Consider the following 21880-nt stretch of genomic DNA (forward strand, 5'->3'; position numbering starts at 1 on the left):
TTCACACTTGCAGCAATAACCCGGGTTATTGCACGTGAATGCACAGCAACCCAGGTTACTGTGCAGTGTGAAAGGGCTAGGTTAAAATAACCCGGCATCTCAACCCTGGTAACGAGCAGGGTTGAACACAGGTTCAACCTGGCTCGCTATGCAGTGTGCTGTTCACAGAATAGAAAGAGCATCCCCAAGTCCCAGCTTGGCACGTGATGTCGGTGACGTAATCGACTCGGCAATAAGCCGGGTCGGGCCGCCAATCTGAAAGGGGTCTCGCCCTGGATGGACTCATGCACAAAATCCAGGGTGCGACCCTTCATTAAAATGTGAAAGGGGTATTACAGCCTTCTGTATGTTTCAACAAATAACATTGTCAGTGTTTTTGTGTCCAGGAAGATCACGCCACTTTTACCTGCACTTTTCTCAAATTGCATTTGGCTGACAATTCGCAATCCCCTGCTGCGAGCACCGCAAATAGGCAATTTTAATTGGATTGGAAATTTTTGGTGTGCGCATTTGTGCGAATTCTACTCGTTTCATGAAAAAAACTCGCAACTCGCACTTAATTAGATTGACCCCCAGGATTCCCATACAAAGCATTACTAATAGAGCCAAGCACTATGGATCTAAAAGTAATTTCTGCATTTCCTATTAGATTATATATAGATTTGGTTAGTGCTGAAATTAAGCGAAACCTATTGACTCCTCAATACCTCACCTGGTAAAAATAAAAACATTGGGGGAAAATTTAAAAAACATTTCATGCTCCTGAATCTCCAATTGGTACACAGTCACACCATAAAAAATATCTACATTTACCTTGTATCCCATTACTGAGCAGAACAAAGGGAGAGGGATGGAGAAATGCGTCAGCCCTGAGGATGGATTTGCTGTTTTATTTCTATGACAGTGTCATTATTCTGACAATTTAAAGCTCATTTATGTTTTTAAACTTGGAGTCTGTTTGATCGTTGACCCTTTTGTGCTCCAAAACACAATGCACTGACTGAGGGGCTACTACAAGGACTTGTTCTCTTTAAATAGAAATTGTGTAACTAAATTTCAAGCTAATTATTTACCCATCAGCACTTCCTCTTTTCTGATATCTGATAAGTAGTTAATTTCCTCTGGCCGCTCACACCAGTGGGAAGTAAACCAGTACTAACACCCGCACTCCCAGTTATTGATCGTGCAAAATGGCTTTACTGTACCCATGGATGATTGGGCTACTTCTGTCTCCCTTGGGTAAGTACCAGGCAACTCACTGTGCCCATAAATATACTTGGTACAAAACTGGGAAACCGTTTATGCTCAGTCTGCAAAGTTGCCTTCACTCTGTATCTTATTACATGAAAGAATGATATTTACATTATTAGTATAGTGCATCTCTCTGTGTTATACTTCAGACAATTATTTGCCATAAATGATATATTGCTTAAATGCACATTATCACAGAAAGAATATTTGTATGCTTTTAAATGTAGGGATATGACTGTTACCTGTTACCAATATTACAACAAAAAATGTTACATGGTTTTATTTTGCATTTATTTTTTACTTGGAATCACTGAGGTCCATTTATGAACTATAAAAACTATGGACCGATAATGTGTCTTTTTGTACATGAGCAGGCCCACTTATCCGGCTGCTGCAATTCAAGGTTCCCATACATTAGCCGGACCTTGGAACTTAGGGCCTGATTCAGACCCACTCGCGAGCGGCTGTCCAACGAGTGAAGGACTTTCCTTCACTCGTTGTGTCTGATCAAAGGGGGCGTGCTGTCGATGTTGATTGACAGCACGCCCCCTTTGGTGGGCGTGCCGGGGGCGTGCCTCCCAGACGGGGGCGTTCCCAAGGGAACGCCTACCGTCAGAAGCCGGCCCACTGACATCACTAGTGATGTCAATGGGAGTGATTTTGGCTCTGAAAGAGCCAAAATCACTCCGGGCCTTGCGGTTGGGAAACTCAACCGCAGGCTCCGGCTCGCAGTGGCGATGGTCGCGAGCGCTCTGCTCAGAGCGTCCGGCTCTGAATGAGGGCCTTATTCCCCGGTAAATTTAACCTGTCCCAGGTGTTGGCTAAAAATATGCAAATGGTCAGAACATCATATAAGGTCCGTCTACTTTACGCTGGGATAGAGATGTCACTAGGAAGGGGTCGGTTATTATCTCCCTAGTTGCCAAATGACTGCAAAATTGTGTTTTTTTTAAGGGACCTACCCGTTACCTTTTATCAATCAGCATTTAAAAAAAACAATGCTGCATTTCTTAGATGCTGGCACAGGACTTAAAGTGTCGACCTTTTGAACGTCAGATTTACAAATGTGTCCCCATACGCCTATCCTAAAATTGCACCAAACAGCCCCATAAGCCGCGCCATGTGCCCACCACATACAAAAATCATGCATCTTATTGGCATCACTATTGTGACAAAAGAACAAAGCACGGGCAACCTCTGACTCGCCAGCTGTTGTGAAACTACAAGTCCCAGCATACCCTCCTACCAATCAGCTGGTAAAGCATGCTGGGACTTGTAGTTTCATAAAAGATAGAGAGCTACAAGTTGGCCAAGCCTGGTATAGTGTGTATGCAGGATCGGGAGGTCGCATCTTATGAGCTGCTTAAAACTGTAGATGCCCGACCTCCCGATCCCGTAGAAGAAAACACAGTGAGCTAAAAAGATAGCTCCGGGGGTACATGGTGCACGCTGGTCAGATAATCACGCCGAGGATCTGAAGGGTTTATCTGGTCTATAAAATGTATCTGCGAGTGTGTAGCCCTCTTAGGAGTATGATTTGTGGCAGGGTATTTTCTCTCATTCACAGAGGCTCTGTTGCATGTTGGATGATTTTGTGTTATATACATGGTTTCAGTGTTTCCAATAGATATTCGTTGTTAATAATTGTTGTTGAACGCATCTCAGGTGTATACAGGTGTATACAGTATTGTATGTTATGTGGAGTTGGATTCATTGTAATTATTTATAAGGTACGTATGATGGACTTGTCACCTCCTGTGGCAGCATGTGCTATGTGCAGTGATATGTGATATAAGGCTCTCATTATCAATGTAAGATAATTATTCTGTAAATGAGGTTGAACGGAGCAGGGTTTATGAGGGAAACATCAGGGTGTGGCAGGTGCAGCCCCTGTAAGTGTCCGCAGACAATAACACACATTCGCATTAAAAGGGGAGTGGCACGACAGGTTAAAATTCAGGATGTAGACAGCATAATGCTGGTATGGTCTGAATGTCGAAACACTGACATAAGGTCGACCTGTTTATTATGTCAACATTATGAATGTGGACGCTCTATTTTAAACTAACGCTAACACTAATTTAAGCCCAACCTTAATTTCATAATGCCGACATTATGAACACCTCAACCCTCTGATCGAACAGGTCAACATTCAGAACATACATGCCGACTTTTAATCTGCCCTCCCTGGGAGAAGCCTGGGGAGAGGCAGCAGTCGGGCTGTGAAGGGGGCGGGGCTGGACCAGTCGCGTCATTAGGCCCTGCCCCCTCACGACAAAACTCCAGCGAATCTCACATATTTTAATAGAGGGTGGGGCCAAATTAAGCGATTATACTAGAATTGCGTCATTAAGCCCCGCCCCCTAACGACGGACCGCGGATTTCAGGTATGTTTCTCCCCATTCTGCCCACTTCAATAGGAAGTGGGCGTGATGCGGGAGAAGTGACTACACTGCCGGAGTGTGGGGGGGTTACCCGAAATAACATGAGCCTCCCGCGACTTTCAGGAGTGTAGGCATGTATGATTCAGAATGTGTCATAATTGTAGCGGGAGATTTAATTAGGGGCGGAGTTTATGCCGCAGCTAATGGAATGCACTACCTGATTAAATTAGCTGGGGGATCCCTGCGTGCTAAGCCCCAGAAGGCGCGTCCTTATTTACAGCCTCAGGAGCTGAGAGGAATAATCTGCATTAAAATCATACTTGACTACTATTGAAAAGGTATTTCAGGGAGAGTGTGGAAGCAGCACCTATGAGCGAAACGGTAAAGTGGGCGTGTACTGCTACATGTGAGAGGCGTGTCCTAAAATTGACTTACATTCAAATGTAAATGAGCCACAAAAGCAGTTAGTAAGATCTATTTGTTGATGTAAACACAATGATACTTTACAGACAATGCATGGTGCCATAGGGATCATTGTGCCTTATACCCAGTGCAGGGAAATTATACTAATGATCCCATTTGAATGAATATATCTCTGTGCTTTTTTTAAATATGACAGCTTCATAATGGGGGTAAGGTGTAATCAGGGAGAAAGTTAGACTCTTCAGGGAGACAGGGAGATTGCTGCTATTTCAGGGAGTCTCCCTGACAATGAGGGAGAGTTGGCAAGTACCTCGTATGATAAATGTAGACTCTGCAATTTAACACATCATTAAACCCATAGATTCCATAGCAAGTTAACCCATGGTTTACTGTGAGGGGAAAATGCTGATAAATTGAATAGCTCCAGGTGTAAAACCCAGAGGTATTGCCGTGGCTTCATTTCATTACAAAATGTTGGTTTTGCACTTCCACTAATGGTTTAATGTGTAGTAATAATTGAAAGAAGAAGTTGTATTAGGACAGTGAATTTGCAATTGGATGGTAAATTTGATTGTGTATAATTTGTGAAGGAGCGCCACCTAGCAGCAAGCCTTGGTTACTGCAGAATGCCAAGCAATGGAGGATTGGTCAAACACACCCTGAAAGAAAAGTACAGTAATTTATCGCAATGCCGTCGCAGCCTAACTTCCCCTTATGCTGCCCATCCACTAGCAGACTTGTCCCTGAAAGATGAAAGATCAAAAGATCTTCACAAATCGTTCATCAATTCCTGATGATCGTTATCGTTCATGTGCATGAACGATTTGTGAACAATTGCACAAAACGACCAAAGACCATAGACCTACGATTTTCTAAGCAGTTGTTAATAACAGTGGGCTCAAATATTTATTTAAATCTATATATGTTGGTCGTTGGTCATTCCGGCTTTGAAAACGTGCACCGATGCATGAACAATGGAACGATAACGATGCCCAATAACGACTAATTCACGGGCAAAACAGAACGATGCAAATGACTGTCGGGATCGCACATCGCTGCTCGTTTAGGGCATTTTACTGCACAATTTGCGGACGATTTCCAAGCGATTGAACGATAACTACGGTTGTTATCACTCAATTGCTAGGTTTAAACTCACAACCATAATATCTTGCAAGTCTGTGAAAACATCGGTAACATCGAGTAACATCAGAGCCTCACGCGCACTTGCACAAGGTCAGACCTTACTCAGAAATTGCAAAATTTTCCTGTACGCAGTGAGAGCTCAGGTAGCATATGCCATCGCAATGGCTGATTTATGCACGCCCCAGTAACGGCGTTCAAATGCACTGGCACGTCTGCATGTCACTGACCACCCCCACCACCATCCCTGAACACTCACTTTCTGTCAATCACTCTGCGATGGGTCTGCGTGATGGACTGCGGTGCATGTGCAGAATGCAACAATTGTTTGTCTGCCTGCGTAATCATCGGACATTAAAGCAACCCTATGGTAACTCAGAATGTCCGATGGTACATGGCTGTGATGCCAGTGGAACTGTGTCTTCCAGTGGTATCCCTGACATCGGCATGCCCCTGACACACCCGACACCGAAAGCCACCCCCCAGTCACAGTCAAGGAACACCCATCGGAACAGCATAGATCTCCATGCAATTCCCATCAGCATCTCCAAGCGGTGACCTTAGGGATGCCTGCGCAGTGCGTGCTTCCCGACAATTACACACCTATACAATCCTCGGGTGATCGGGCCAATGATTGTATAGGTGTATACCCAGCTTCACTTATTACATATGGTCACAGATTTGATACAGATTATATGTTACATTATTGCAAACTAAACTGCTGCATGGCCGGATTCTGGGCGGCACGCAACTGTGGCTGCAAGCTCGTTTCTTTTTGCGTATCGTGCTACATATGCATCTTTAGGAACGTGATTACCATCAGGGTCCTAGGCATTGCAGCCGCTTCTCTGTACCCGCTAAATGGGTGCACCTGGGCGGCAGCAATGCGAACACACACAAGAGAACTGTTCCGTGGGTGCGTTGTGGTGTGTACCCAGAATTACTAACTACTATGAGCTGTGCGTATGCCTTGTGGATGCCAAATTCATAAGGAGCTCCTGCACCTAGCATGGGGTAAGTGTAAGTGCTGATGACAGTGTTGGTGGCAGGAAATAAGCAGGGCAGTGTGGTGGCAAATATGCAAATGTATTAGTACATTCATATTCAAGATGCATATGCATTAGTATAGTTGCCTTAATATTTAATGTGCACAGGGCTGTAACTAGGGCTGGGTGAGCGCTGCCACCAACCACGGTGCAGGTTCTAGGGAGCAGCGGCATCGCGGCCCTGTGGCACCTGTATTTGGCATGTAAGGTGCATGAAACAGCTGCATAGAAAGATGCCACCTGGAGATTTCCCCTAGTTCTTATGGCAAGCTGCCCGCAGCATGCTGGGGACGTTCCAGAAGCTGGGCTTCTCCCCCTGGTGCCAGTGACATTATGTCACATGTTCAGGGGGCGTGGCAAGCACAGGGCACCCTATCGACAGGCTACAAATCTGCATTTGCAATCCATTCACCTTAGAATGCAGCCTCATTCGGACCTGCTGGTGACTCAGAATATGGCCCTATAACTTCACTATTAGAGATAATGGCCCTCATTCAGAGCCACTCGCTATTTGCGGTCGTTCGTTCTAAAACAAGGGGTGGCTATTCAAATGAACCGTTCGCTGTTTGCGGTCTGTTCACGCCTCTAGGTCTGAACGAGCGAACAAAACTTGCGTTCGTTTTTTTGAAAAATACGCCCCCTGGCCGCTCGTATCCTACTTCATGTCCGCTGTTTATTAGATTAATCGAGTACATCGAACAGGGTAAGAGTTGCTCGCTATTCTTGTGGTTGGTTTTTGCTACCACAATTTTGCGAGCAGTTCTGGCTATAAAATAACCCAGTGACGTGGTCAATGACGCTGCTGTTTTAAATATGCACACCCATAAAACGCCCGTTTTGACCTTTAAGCACGCCTGCGATCGGATCTCCACTCCCCGTTTTCAAGCACCTTCCCCTGTTACCACCCACATACGCCTCATTCTGTCACTCAAAATAGCAGGCAATTCGCTATTTTGCGAGCACACGATTTTCGGCCGCACTGAGTGGTTCGCGCATGCGTATTTCGATCCGTATGTATGCGCAGTTGGGCAAACATCGCTCGGAGCGAACGAGCAGCCACTTGCGTCCGGCTCTGAATCATGACATGAATGGGAGAATCATGAGGTTTTATGTAGAGATTGCAGATTAATTGCTATTGTTGGGAAGGATTTAATACTATTACTATTTTTATCATCATTTATGTATAAGGCGCTACATATATCTGCCGCAGCGCTCAATGGGCAATGACGTGCACACAGCCTATAATCTACTTTTCTCTCCATGGTATTCACAGCTTTCTCGTCAGCAGATACTGTGGTGGGATCGGTGGCTGACACAGTGACTTTACCTTGCACTTACTCTGTATCAGACGGAACAATCTCAATGTGCTGGGGAAATAAAGGCTGCACAGTACTCCATTGTAACAATGTGATCATAAAGACTGATGGCAACCAAGTGAAAATTAGGACAGATAACAGATACCAGTTACTGGGGAACGTAAAACAGGGGGACGTGTCCCTGACCATCACTGAGGTGACCAAGGAAGATGCGGGGACTTACTGCTGCCGTGTGGAGGTCAACGGACTGTGGAATGACAAAAAAACGCAGATAACACTGGAGATAGAAGACAGTATGTGTGTTTTTTTTAGTAATCAGACAGATACAGAAGTGCATAGAATGCACAAACAATTGCATATAGTATCTCTAGAGTCCCCCAAATTGTATAAAAGTAGGCAAAGGAAAATGTCCAAGAATGAGTGGAATAAAAAAGCAGAGTTAAGCTGGATACACACAATGTGCAATGTGATGCGGCGACCGATGTAACAATACATCATGCGCGCTGTACAAGTTGCATGCTCCGGCATATGACAATGTATTGTTACATGCTACATGTAAGTACACCGTGCCAGTCATTGTATCATCGCATCTGATCTGAAGCACAGCAGATGGGACAATGCCATGAATGACGGCCTGAAGCAGCAAATCGGGCGTAACACTATACATCTGATATTGTGTACCCAGCTTTATAGATTAAGCTGATCACATCATTTAGACCTTCACATACCTATCCCACATCATTTACCCCTTCACATACCTATCCCACATCACTCACACCTCCACATACCTGTCCCACATCATTTACACCTCCACATACCTGTCCCCCATCATTTACACCTCCATATACCTGTCCCCCATCATTTACACCTCCAGATACCTGCCCAACACAATTCACACCTCCACATACCTATCCCACATCACTCACAGCTCCACATACCTGTCCACCATCATTTACACCTCCACATACCTGTCCCACATCATTTACACCTCCACCTACCTCTCCCACATCATTTACACCTTCACTTACTGTCCCACATCAATTATACCTCCACATATCTGTCCACCATAAATTACACCTTCACTTACGGTCCCACATCAATTATACCTCCACATATCTGTCCCACATCATTTACACCTTCACATTCCTGTCCCACATCATTTACACATTTACATACCAGTCCCACATCATTTACACCTCCACATACCTGTCCCACATAATTGACACCTCCACATACCTGTTCCACATCATTTACATCTCCACATACCTGTCGCACATCATTTACACCTCCACATACCCGTCCCACATCATGTACACCTCCAAATACCTGTCCCACATCATTTACCCCTCCACATACCTATCCCACATCACTCACAGCTCCACATACCTGTCCCACATCATTTAAACATCCACATACCTGTCCCACATCATTTACACCTCCACCTATCTCTCCCACATCATTTGCACCTTCACTTACTGTCCCACATCAATTATACCTCCGCATATCTGTCCACCATAAATTACACCTTCACTTATGGTCCCACATCAATTATACCTCCACATATCTGTCCCACATCATTTACACCTTCACATTCCTGTCCCACATCATTTACACATTTACATACCAGTCCCACATCATTTACACCTCCACATACCTGTCCCACATAATTGACACCTCCACATACCTGTTCCACATCATTTACATCTCCACATACCTGTCGCACATCATTTACACCTCCACATACCTTTCCCACATCATTTACTCTTACACGTACCTGTCCCACATCATTTACACCTCCACACACCTGTCCCACATCATTTGCACCTTCACCTATTATACCACATCAATTACACCTCCACCTACCTGTCCCACATAATTTACAGCTCCACTTACCTGTCCCACATCATTTACACCTCCACATACCTGTCCCACATCATTTACACCTCCATATACCTGTCCCCCATCATTTACACCTCCAGATACCTGCCCAACACAATTTACACCTCCACATACCTATCGCACATCACTCACAGCTCCACATACCTGTCCACCATCATTTACACCGCCACATACCTGTGCCACATCATTTACCCCTCCACATACCTATCCCACATCACTCACACCTCCACATACCTGTCCCACATCATTTACACCTCCACATACCTGTCCCACATCATTTACACCTCCACATACCTGTCCCACATCATTTACCCCTCCACATACCTATCCCACATCACTCACAGCTCCACATACCTGTCCCACATCATTTAAACATCCACATACCTGTCCCACATCATTTACACCTCCACCTACCTCTCCCACATCATTTACACCTTCACTTACTGTCCCACATCAATTATACCTCCACATATCTGTCCACCATAAATTACACCTTCACTTACGGTCCCACATCAATTATACCTCCACATATCTGTCCCACATCATTTACACCTTCACATTCCTGTCCCACATCATTTACACATTTACATACCAGTCCCACATCATTTACACCTCCACATACCTGTCCCACATAATTGACACCTCCACATACCTGTTCCACATCATTTACATCTCCACATACTTGTCGCACATCATTTACACCTCCACATACCCGTCCCACATCATTTACACCTCCACATACCTGCTCCACATCATTTACACCTTCACATACCTGTCCCACATCATTTACTCTTACACGTACCTGTCCCACATCATTTACACCTTCACCTATTATACCACATCAATTACACCTCCACCTACCTGTCCCACATAATTTACAGCTCCACCTACCTGTCCCACATCATTTACACCTTAACCTACTGTCCCACATCAATCACACCTCCACATACCTGTCCCACATCAGTTACATCTCCACATACCTGTCCCACATCATTTATATCTCCACATACAGCACATGTCGCACATCATTTACAACCCCACATACCTGTCTCACATCATTTACACCTCCACATACCTGTCCCACATCAGTTACACCTCCACATACCTGTCCCACATCATTTACATCTCCACCTAATGTCCCACATCAACTACACCTCCACATACCTGTCCCACATCATTTACACCTTCACCTAATGTCCCATACCATTTACACCTTCACCTAATGTCCCACATCAATTACACCTCCACATACCTGTCCCACATCATTTACACCTCCACATACCTGTCCTACATCAATTACAGCCTCCACATAAACATTGCACATAATTTACACCTTCACATAACATGTCCCGCACCATTTTCAACCCCATATACACATACCACATAATTTACACTTCCACATACACATGCCACATCATTTACACCTCCACAGACCTGTCCCACATCATTTACACCTCCATATACACATAACACATCATTTACACTTACACATACACATACCACATCTTTTACACCTCCACATTAATGAATCACATCATTTAAACCTCCACATACAGGTACCTTATCATTTACTCCATAACATACCTGTCCCACATAATTTACACCTCCATATACCTGTCCCACATCAACTGCGACTCTACATAAATGTCCCATAGCAATTGCACATCCACATACCTGTCCCACATCAAATATACGTCCACATGCTTGTCCCACATTAATTACACCTCCAAATACCTGTCCCACATTAATTACACCTCCATATACCTGTCCCACATTAATTACACCTCCATATACCTGTCCCACATCAATTACATCTCCACATACCTGTTCCACACCAATTACACCTCCACATACCTGTCCCATGTAATTTCCCCCTCCACATACCTATCCCACATCACTCACACCTCGACATACCTCTCCCACATCATGTACAACTCCACATACCTGTCCCACATCACTTACCCCTCTACATAACTATCCCACATCACTCACACCTCCACATTCTTGCCCCAGATAATTTACACTTCCACATATCTGTCCCACATAATTGACACTTCCACATACCTGTTCCACATCATTTAAACCTTCACATACATGTCCCACATCATTTACACCTCCACATACCTGGCCCGCATCATTTACACCTCCACATACCTGTCCTGCATTATTTACACCTCCACATTCCTGTATCACATCACTCACACCTCCACATACCTGTCCCACATCATTTACACCTTCACCTATTGTCCCACATCAATTACACCTCCACATACCTGTCCCATGAAATTTACAACTCCACCTACCTGTCTCACATCATTTACACCTTCACCTACTGTCCCACATCAATTACACCTCCACATACCTGTCCCACATCAGTTACACCTCCACATACCTGTCCCACATCATTTACACCTCCACATAGAGTACATGTCCCACATCATTTATAACCCCACATACCTGTCTCACATCATTTAAACCTCCACATACCTGTCCCACATCATTTACACCTCCACATACATGTCCCACATAATTTACACCTCCACATACCTGTCCAACATCATTTACACCTCCACATACCTGTCCCACATAATTTACACCTCCACCTACCTGTCCTACATCATTTACAGCCTCCACATAAACGTAGCACATAATTTACACCTCCATATAACCTGTCCCACATAATTTACACTTCCACATATACATACCACATCATTTACATCTCCACAGACCTGTACCACATCATTTACACCTCCATATACACATACCACATCATTTATACTTACACATACCACATATTTTACACCTCCACATTAATGAGTCACATCATTTACACCTCCACATACAGGTACCTTATCATTTACTCCTTAACATACCTGTCCCACATAATTTACACCTCCATATGTCTGTCCCACATCAATTATGACTCTACATACCTGTCCAAGAGCAATTACACATCCACATACTTGTCCCACATCAAATACACATCCACATGCTTGGCCCACATTAATTACACCTCCACATACCTGTACCACTTCAATTCTACCTCCACATACCTGTCCCACATCAATTACACTTCCACATACCTGTTCCACATCAATTACACCTCCACATACCTGTCCCATGTAATTTACCACTCCACATACCTATCCCACATCACTCACACCTCCACATAACTGTTCCACATCATGTACAACTCCACATACTTGTCCCACATCACTTACCCCTCTACATACCTATCCCACATCACTCACACCTCCACATACTTGCCCCAGATAAGTTACACCTCCACATACCTGTCCCACATCATTTACACTTCCACATACCTATTCCACATCATTTACACCTTCACATACCTGTCCCACAATATTTACACCTCCACATACCTGTTCCGCATCATTTACACCTCCACATACCTGTCCTGCATCATTTTCACCTCCACATTCCTGTCTCACATCCTTTACACCTCCACATACCTGTCCCACTTCATTTACACCTCCACATACCTGTCCCACATCATTTACACCTTCACCTAATGTCCCACATCAATTACACCTCCACATACCTGTCCCACATCAGTTACACCTCCACAAACCTGTCCCACATCATTTACATCTCCACATACAGTAAGTCCCACATCATTTACAACACCACAAACCTTCCCCACATCATTTACACCTCCACATACCTGTCCCATATCATTTACACCTCCACATACCTGTCCTACATCATTTACAGCCTCCACATAAATGTAGCACATAATTCACACCTCCACATAACCTGTCCCACATAATTTACACTTCCACATATACATACCACATCATTTACACCTCCACAGACCTGTGCCACATCATTTACACCTCCATATACACATACCACATCATTTATACTTACACATACACATACCACATCTTTTATGCCTCCACATTAATGAGTCACATCATTTACACCTCCACATACAGGTACCTTATCATTTACTCCTTAACATACCTGTCCCACATAATTTACACCTCCACATATCTGTCCCACATCAATTACGACTCTATATACCTGTACAAGAGCAATTACACATCCACATACTTGTCCCACATCAAATGCACATCCACATGCTTGTCCCACAATAATTACACCTCCACATACCTGTCCCACTTCAATTCCACCTCCACATACCTGTCCCACGTCATTTACCCCTCCACATACATGTCCCACATCAATTACACCTCCACATGCCTGTCCCATATCAATTACACCTCCGCATACCTGTTCCACATCAATCACACCTCCACATACCTGTCGCATGTAATTTACCCCTCCACATACCTATCCCACATCACTCATACCTCCACATAACTGTCCAGCATCATGTACAACTCCACATACCTGTCCCACATCACATACCCCTCTACATACCTATCCCACATCACTCACACCTCCACATACTTGCCCCAGATAATTTACACCTCCACATACCTGTCCCACATCATTTACACTTCCACATACCTGTTCCACATCATTTACACCTTCACATACCTGTCCCACAACATTTACACCTCCACATACCTGTCCTGCATCATTTACACTTTCACATACCTGTCCTGCATCATTTTCACCTCCACATTCCTGTCTCACATCCTTTACACCTCCACATACCTGTCCCACTTCATTTATACCTTAACATACCTGTCCCACATCATTTACACCTTCACCTAATGTCCCACATCAATTCCACCTACACATACCTGTCCCACATCAGTTACACCTCCACAAACCTGTCCCACATCATTTACATCTCCACATACAGTACGTCCCACCACATTTACAACACCACAAACTTGTCCCACATCATTTACACCTCCACATACCTGTCCCACATCATTTACACCTCCACATACCTGTCCTACATCATTTACAGCCTCCACATAAACGTAGCACATAATTTACACCTCCAGATAACCTGTCCCACATGATTTACACTTCCACATATACATACCACATCATTTACACCTCCACAGACCTGTGCCACATCATTTACACCTCCATATACACATACCACATCATTTATACTTACACATACACATACCACATCTTTTATGCCTCCACATTAATGAGTCACATCATTTACACCTCCACATACAGGTACCTTATCATTTACTCCTTAACATACCTGTCCCACATAATTTACACCTCCACATATCTGTCCCACATCAATTACGACTCTATATACCTGTACAAGAGCAATTACACATCCACATACTTGTCCCACATCAAATGCACATCCACATGCTTGTCCCACAATAATTACACCTCCACATACCTGTCCCACTTCAATTCCACCTCCACATACCTGTCCCACGTCATTTACCCCTCCACATACATGTCCCACATCAATTACACCTCCACATGCCTGTCCCATATCAATTACACCTCCGCATACCTGTTCCACATCAATCACACCTCCACATACCTGTCGCATGTAATTTACCCCTCCACATACCTATCCCACATCACTCATACCTCCACATAACTGTCCAGCATCATGTACAACTCCACATACCTGTCCCACATCACATACCCCTCTACATACCTATCCCACATCACTCACACCTCCACATACTTGCCCCAGATAATTTACACCTCCACATACCTGTCCCACATCATTTACACTTCCACATACCTGTTCCACATCATTTACACCTTCACATACCTGTCCCACAACATTTACACCTCCACATACCTGTCCTGCATCATTTACACTTTCACATACCTGTCCTGCATCATTTTCACCTCCACATTCCTGTCTCACATCCTTTACACCTCCACATACCTGTCCCACTTCATTTATACCTTAACATACCTGTCCCACATCATTTACACCTTCACCTAATGTCCCACATCAATTCCACCTACACATACCTGTCCCACATCAGTTACACCTCCACAAACCTGTCCCACATCATTTACATCTCCACATACAGTACGTCCCACATCATTTACAACACCACAAACTTGTCCCACATCATTTACACCTCCACATACCTGTCCCACATCATTTACACCTCCACATACCTGTCCTACATCATTTACAGCCTCCACATAAACGTAGCACATAATTTACACCTCCAGATAACCTGTCCCACATAATTTACACCTCCATATACACATACCACATAATTTATACTTACACATACACATACCACATCTTTTAAACCTCCACATTAATGAGTCACATCATTTACACCTCCACATACAGGTACCTTATCATTTACTCCTTAACATACCTGTCCCACATCAACTACGACTCTACATACCTGTACAAGAGCAATTACACATCCACATACTTGTCCCACATCAAATACACATCCACATGCTTGTCCCACATTAATTACAACTCCACATACCTGTCCCACATCAGTTACACCTCCACAAACCTGTCCCACATCATTTACATCTCCACATACATGTCCCACATCATTTACAACACCACAAACCTGTCCCACATCATTTACACCTTCACATACCTGTCTCACATCATTTACACCTCCACATACATGTCTCACATATTTACACCTCCACATACCTGTCCTATAAAATTTACACCTCCACATACCTGTCTCACATCTTTTACACCTCCATATACCTGTCCCACATCATTTACACCTTCACATACCTGTCACACATCATTTACACCTCCACATACCTGTCCTACATCATTTACATCTTCACATACCTGTCCCACATCATTTACACCTTCACATACCTGTCCCACATCATTTACACCTCCACATACCTATCCCACATCATTTACACCTCTACATACCTGTCCCACATCATTTACACCTCCATATACACATACCACATCATTTACACATACACATACCACATATTTTACACCTCTACATTAATGAATCACATCATTTACACCTCCACATACAGGTACCTTATCATTTACTCCTTAACATACCTGTTCCACATAATTTACACCTCCACATATCTGTCCCACATCAATTATGACTTCACATACCTGTCTCATAGCAATTACACATCCACATACTTGTCCCACATCAAATACATATCCAAATGCTTGTCCCACATTAATTACACCTCCACATACCTGTCCCTCATTAATAACACCTCCACATACCTGTCCCACATCAATTACACCTCCACATAACTGTCCCACATCAATTACATCTTCACATACCTGTCCCCCATCATTTACACCTCAACATACCTGTCCAACATCATCTACACTTCCACATAATTTACACCTCCATATACCTGTCCCACATCATTTACATTTTCTAATTTCTTGTCCTACATCATTTACACTTCCACATACCTGTCCCACATTACCTGCATTCCTGGACATCTGTTCTGCAGGAGATATCTGTGATACTACTGTATGGGGACAGTGGGCCATTCTGGGAGAGACAGGTAAGCAGGAGATATCTGTGATACTAGTGTATGGGGACAGTGGGCCATTCTGGGAGAGACAGGTAAGCAGGAGCTATCTGTGGTACTCGTGTATGGGGACAGTGGGCCATTCTGGGAGAGACAGGTAAGCAGGAGATATCTGTGATACTAGTGTATGGGGACAGCGGGCCAATCCTGGAGAGGAAGGTGAGCAGGAGATATCTGTGATACTAGTGTATGGGGACAGTGAGCCATTGCGGGAGTGGAAGATAAGCAGGAAATATCTGTGGTACTAGTGTATTGGCACAGCAGCATATTCGGGGAGAGGAAGGTAAGCAGGAGATATCTGTGATACTAGTGTATGGGGACAGCGGCACATTCTGGGAGAGACAGGTAAGCAGGAGATATCTGTGATACTAGTGTATGGGGACAGCGGACCATTCAGGAAGAGAAAGGTAAGCAGGAGATATCTGTGATACTAGTGTATGGGGACAGCGGCACATTCCGGGAGAGAAAGGTAAACAGGAGATATCTGTGATACTAGTGTATGGGGACAGTGGGTCATTGCGGGAGAGGAAGATAAGCAGGAAATATCTGTGGTACTAGTGTATGGGGACAGCAGCACATTCGGGGAGAGGAGGTAAGTAGGAGATATGTGATACTAGTGTATGAGGACAGCGGCACATTCCGGGAGAGACAGGTAAGCAGGAGATATCTGTGATACTAGTGTATGGGGACAGCGGCACATTCTGGGAGAGACAGGTAAGCAGGAGATATCTGTGATACTAGTGTATGGGTACAGTGGGCCATTGCGGGAGAGGAAGATAAGCAGGAGATATCTGTGGTACTAGTGTATGGGGACAGCGGCACATTCGGGGAGAGGAAGGTATGCAGGTGATATCTGTGAAACTAGTGTATGGGGACAGTGGGCCATTGCGGGAGAGGAAGATAAGCAGGAGATATCTGTGGTACTAGTGTATGGGGACAGCGGCACATTCCGGGAGAGAAAGGTAAGCAGGAGATATCTGTGATACTAGTGTATGGGGACAGTGGGCCATTGCGGGAGAGGAAGATAAGCAGGAGATATCTGTGATACTTTGTGTATGGGGACAGTGGGCCATTGCGGGAGAGGAAGATAAGCAGGAGATATCTGTGATACCAGTGTATGGGGACAGCGGCACATTCCGGGAGAGACAGGTAAGCAGGAGATATCTGTGATACCAGTGTATGGGGACAGCGGCACATTCCGGGAGAGACAGGTAAGCAGGAGATATCTGTGATACCAGTGTATGGGGACAGCGGCACATTCCGGGAGAGACAGGTAAGCAGGAGATATCTGTGATACCAGTGTATGGGGACAGCGGCACATTCCGGGAGAGACAGGTAAGCAGGAGATATCTGTGATATTAGTGTATGGGGACAGTGGGCCATTGCGGGAGAGGAAGATAAGCAGGAGATATCTGTGATACCAGTGTATGGGGACAGCGGCACATTCCGGGAGAGACAGGTAAGCCGGAGATATCTGTGATGTCTCCTGCATTACCTTTTTGAGGAATGGCCCCAAAACTTAATTTCTACAAAAGGAGGTGAAAATTTTATTTTTCACCTGCGTTTGTAGAAATTAAGTGAGAATGAATAGACTGCTTTGTAATTATTAAAATCTATCTGCAAATTATTAGAATGGGTATTTTAAGGACAAAGGGCATGGCCTGGGCAACAATATACATAGTAGGGACTATTTGCAATACATCTACACACATTAGCTGTACATGATGGATATTTACAGTCATAAGGGGGTACCGGGTACAAGAAGGTTGAAAACACCTTATCTAAATGATGGACCATTATGTGAATAATGCAGCATTGTTGGATTCTATGTGTAATAAAATGAACACAATATAAAAAGTTTCTATACCATCTCTGCCACATTCATTCATTCATTCACCACTCAATATTTGTTTTAATATTTTCCCAGTTAAAGACTGTCCTGATGATACAGATTTAGATCCCTAGTACTGAATCTCCCCCTACAGACTCACCAGGTACAGCAGGTACGTATCCCTAGAAATGTATTCTGTATATACGGACTTTGTTGGAGAAGTGTTTAACAGAACTGTTGGTGAATGATAGATTGGTCTGATTGCTCCACCGGATACAGATTGGTTTAGCTCTATGCGGCCATGTCCTAGATGAATACACCTGGACAGATATGACAGGAGATGTCCAGCCAATCACATTTTAATAACCCCCCTTTATTAGAAGAACATCAAGTGCCTGATGTTTGGACATCTATTGCCTTTCTGTAGTTTCCTCATCAATTCTCTAATGATTGATTCCCCTGAATGAGAATTATTATTACTATTATTTTTATTATTATTATCCATTATTTATATGGCACCACAAGGGTTCCGCATTGCCTTACAAAGTACATAAAAAAATAAGTGAACAAGAATCCAGTGACTTATGGTACAATACAATGCAGGACACGGGGAAGGTTTATGGACATTGCTGCATTAGCGACCGTAACACTCAAATAAGCAGCAGGGTGTAAGTGTAAGGTGCCCGAGTGGGGAGGAGTAGATAAGGAGAAGAATAAGAGGGTAGAGGGCCCTGCTCATGAGAGCTTACATTCTAATAATTTTTAAATATCTTAATTTAATCGGACGCAGCCATCTGTAGGTGTTTTGCTGCAGTCATGCCTGCGACTTTATGCTAATGCCACTACAAAGCCTTTCCCTGGTGTACTTTTGTGCTTCTGAATGTGCAAGGACTGAGACGCCCACTATCAGCGCCTATAGGCACTGGATTGCCCTCTGGTGCTTCTTCAGGCCCGCCAAGAGCCGCGGGTGGCCCGGGTAACAGGGGGCGTGGCCTAATCGCGGGAGGTGCGGCCACGCCCCCTTAAAAAAAAATTCAGTGCCGCTGCGCTGGCGAGGGGGGCGCTCCGAGCCCTCAGCCCGGTGCAAAGCCAGAGGGGTCGCAATCAGTGTGATCGCTCCCCCCCACAGGCATAGGAGACTGCTGTGTCCTGGGCTGCTGTGGGGAAGGGGGGGCAGCGTCGGACCTGGGCCCCTCAGGAATCCCGGGCCTGGGTAATTTGTACCTGCTCCGCCCCCTCGGCGTCCCTGTGCGTCTTTAGACGGTCGCACCATCTAAACTTGCACCAGCCCTATTCTAGGTGCAGTTTTTCTGAGTATGGCCTCCTACGCGAACAGTTGAGCCCCTCTGAATGCAACCACTTCAGCGTCACACACGCAACATGCCTGCGACACTCCCAGAAGATGCTACCCCTGCGTGTGTCTGATTTGCCAATCCCATTGCCTCCCGGTCACTGTCCAGGAATGCCCGATACACTACCTATACAGTACTTTGTGCATGCTTCCGAATCTGTACAGCATCCCTGTACGAAAAGCACCTGGACGCATGGGCAGTCTGACTAAGACGCTGCATCCTCCTCTTATTCAGGTCCATAGTGGAACTTTTTGCTCACATAAAAATGCAGCAACTTCTTGAGTTCTAAGTTTCACCTATCCTGCCCAAATTACCAGCCAATTGACTGTAAGTGTTTGCTGCCCGGCCTTTCAGTGTAAAGAGTTTTGTGTAAAAAAAAAAAAAAACTTAACATCGGTCGTATCATCAGGCATTGCACCAGCCCCATGGAGGAGCGGAGTGTTCATCTAAACATGGCCGCTGAAATCAGTGCAGCTTCAGAAAAAGACGCAGTCGCTGACCGCGATGTGCCCTCGTCTGGCTAGCTACCCCTGTAACCTCCAAATACCACCAACTGAAACTGCCCCTCTTTGCGTCCAAATTTGTTCTGCTTCACCCGACAGTAACCAGTGGGCCACATGGGCAGCTTGACTCAGATTCTGGCGCAGACTTAAAACTTTGGGTGGTTGAGCCCGACATCAACACTGCGCCCACCACTGAGTCACGTCCTGTAAGTCAGACTCACACCTCTTGTTCCAGCTGATAACTCTTTCAATTAGAGTGTAAGCTGTAGCATTAGCAGGGCCCTCCCCCTCTTTCTTTCACATCTGCGTTTATTTTATCTACCTCTTATGTCCTTGTTTTAGATAGTGTGGTTCTTTCCATATCAACGATAATAATAATATTATTTGTTTTATGTGTATAATTTGCACAAATATTGAAAAATATACTTTTACTAATATATTTATCTTTCTCTTTGCAGGGCTGATTCACACATATGATGCAAAAACTGAAGAATGCAGTGACTCTTTTGGAATAACTTTCAACATAACCTATGATTAATCCAGGCTTTTGTATAAGTGGCAGCATAGCATAGTGAAACTTCCTATAATACCTTTGCAAGGCATATACCACAAAGCATCATAGCTTCATTAACAAATGCAAGCAGTGCACACTAACTTTCAAGAGATGATGGGGTGTCCTGTGCAAAGCTCATTATCACGTGTCATATGTACAAGGTGTTCAAAAAGTTATGCAACTGTATAGGGAACCGTATAGGGAAATGCATGTAATTGTTTTCTGGTGTCTGGTGTGCCATGTCATGTAGTTACGTTTTCCTAACATTCTTCCAAGACACAGGGAATAGTGACCGACTATGGTGCAAGGATTGTCAACACTTTGCCATAGAGAGATTGCAGAACACATGGTTTTCAACAATGCCACAGCCCAAACAGCCAGAAACACTATGGCTTACTTGGAAGAGCGTTTTCCATGGGGGTTGTGGCCAGCGCAATATCCAAATTTAAAACCCCTCAACTTTTTCTTGTGTGGGTCCCTGTAGGTTGCTGCCTACGCAACTCACCCACACAGTATTCCAGAATTGCAAGCGAACATTCAGAACTATGTTCAAGAACATGATTAGTCGTGTGTCCATTTGTGTGAAGCACAGAACAGCGACCACTTTCAGCACTTACTGTGCAATAAATTGTTTCTCCATACGGCTGTGTAACTTTTTGAACACCCTGTATTTTATAATGTCTAAATTAAATGTTATTGGTGCCGACCTATAACTACAGCAAGA

General features: G+C 44.4%; 1 protein-coding gene and 1 long non-coding RNA gene across 2 annotated transcripts in view; one reads left to right on the forward strand and one right to left on the reverse strand.

Moving 5' to 3' along the window:
- LOC148517706 (uncharacterized) overlaps positions 1–21880 on the reverse strand; it is a 93913-nt gene that overhangs the window by 37650 nt on the left and 34383 nt on the right. The window lies entirely within an intron of this gene.
- Positions 1191–21190, forward strand: LOC148517708 (hepatitis A virus cellular receptor 1 homolog). Its single transcript, XM_088478270.1, has 4 exons — positions 1191–1239; positions 7518–7853; positions 18845–18920; positions 21062–21190. Exons 1-3 carry the CDS (start codon positions 1191–1193, stop codon positions 18880–18882), a joined length of 423 nt encoding a protein of 140 aa, XP_088334396.1. The 3' UTR covers positions 18883–18920; positions 21062–21190.

Source organism: Taudactylus pleione, unplaced genomic scaffold, assembly GCF_031769625.1.
Source record: "Taudactylus pleione unplaced genomic scaffold, aTauple2 ptg000212l, whole genome shotgun sequence".
Taxonomy (NCBI): Eukaryota; Metazoa; Chordata; class Amphibia; order Anura; family Myobatrachidae; genus Taudactylus; species Taudactylus pleione.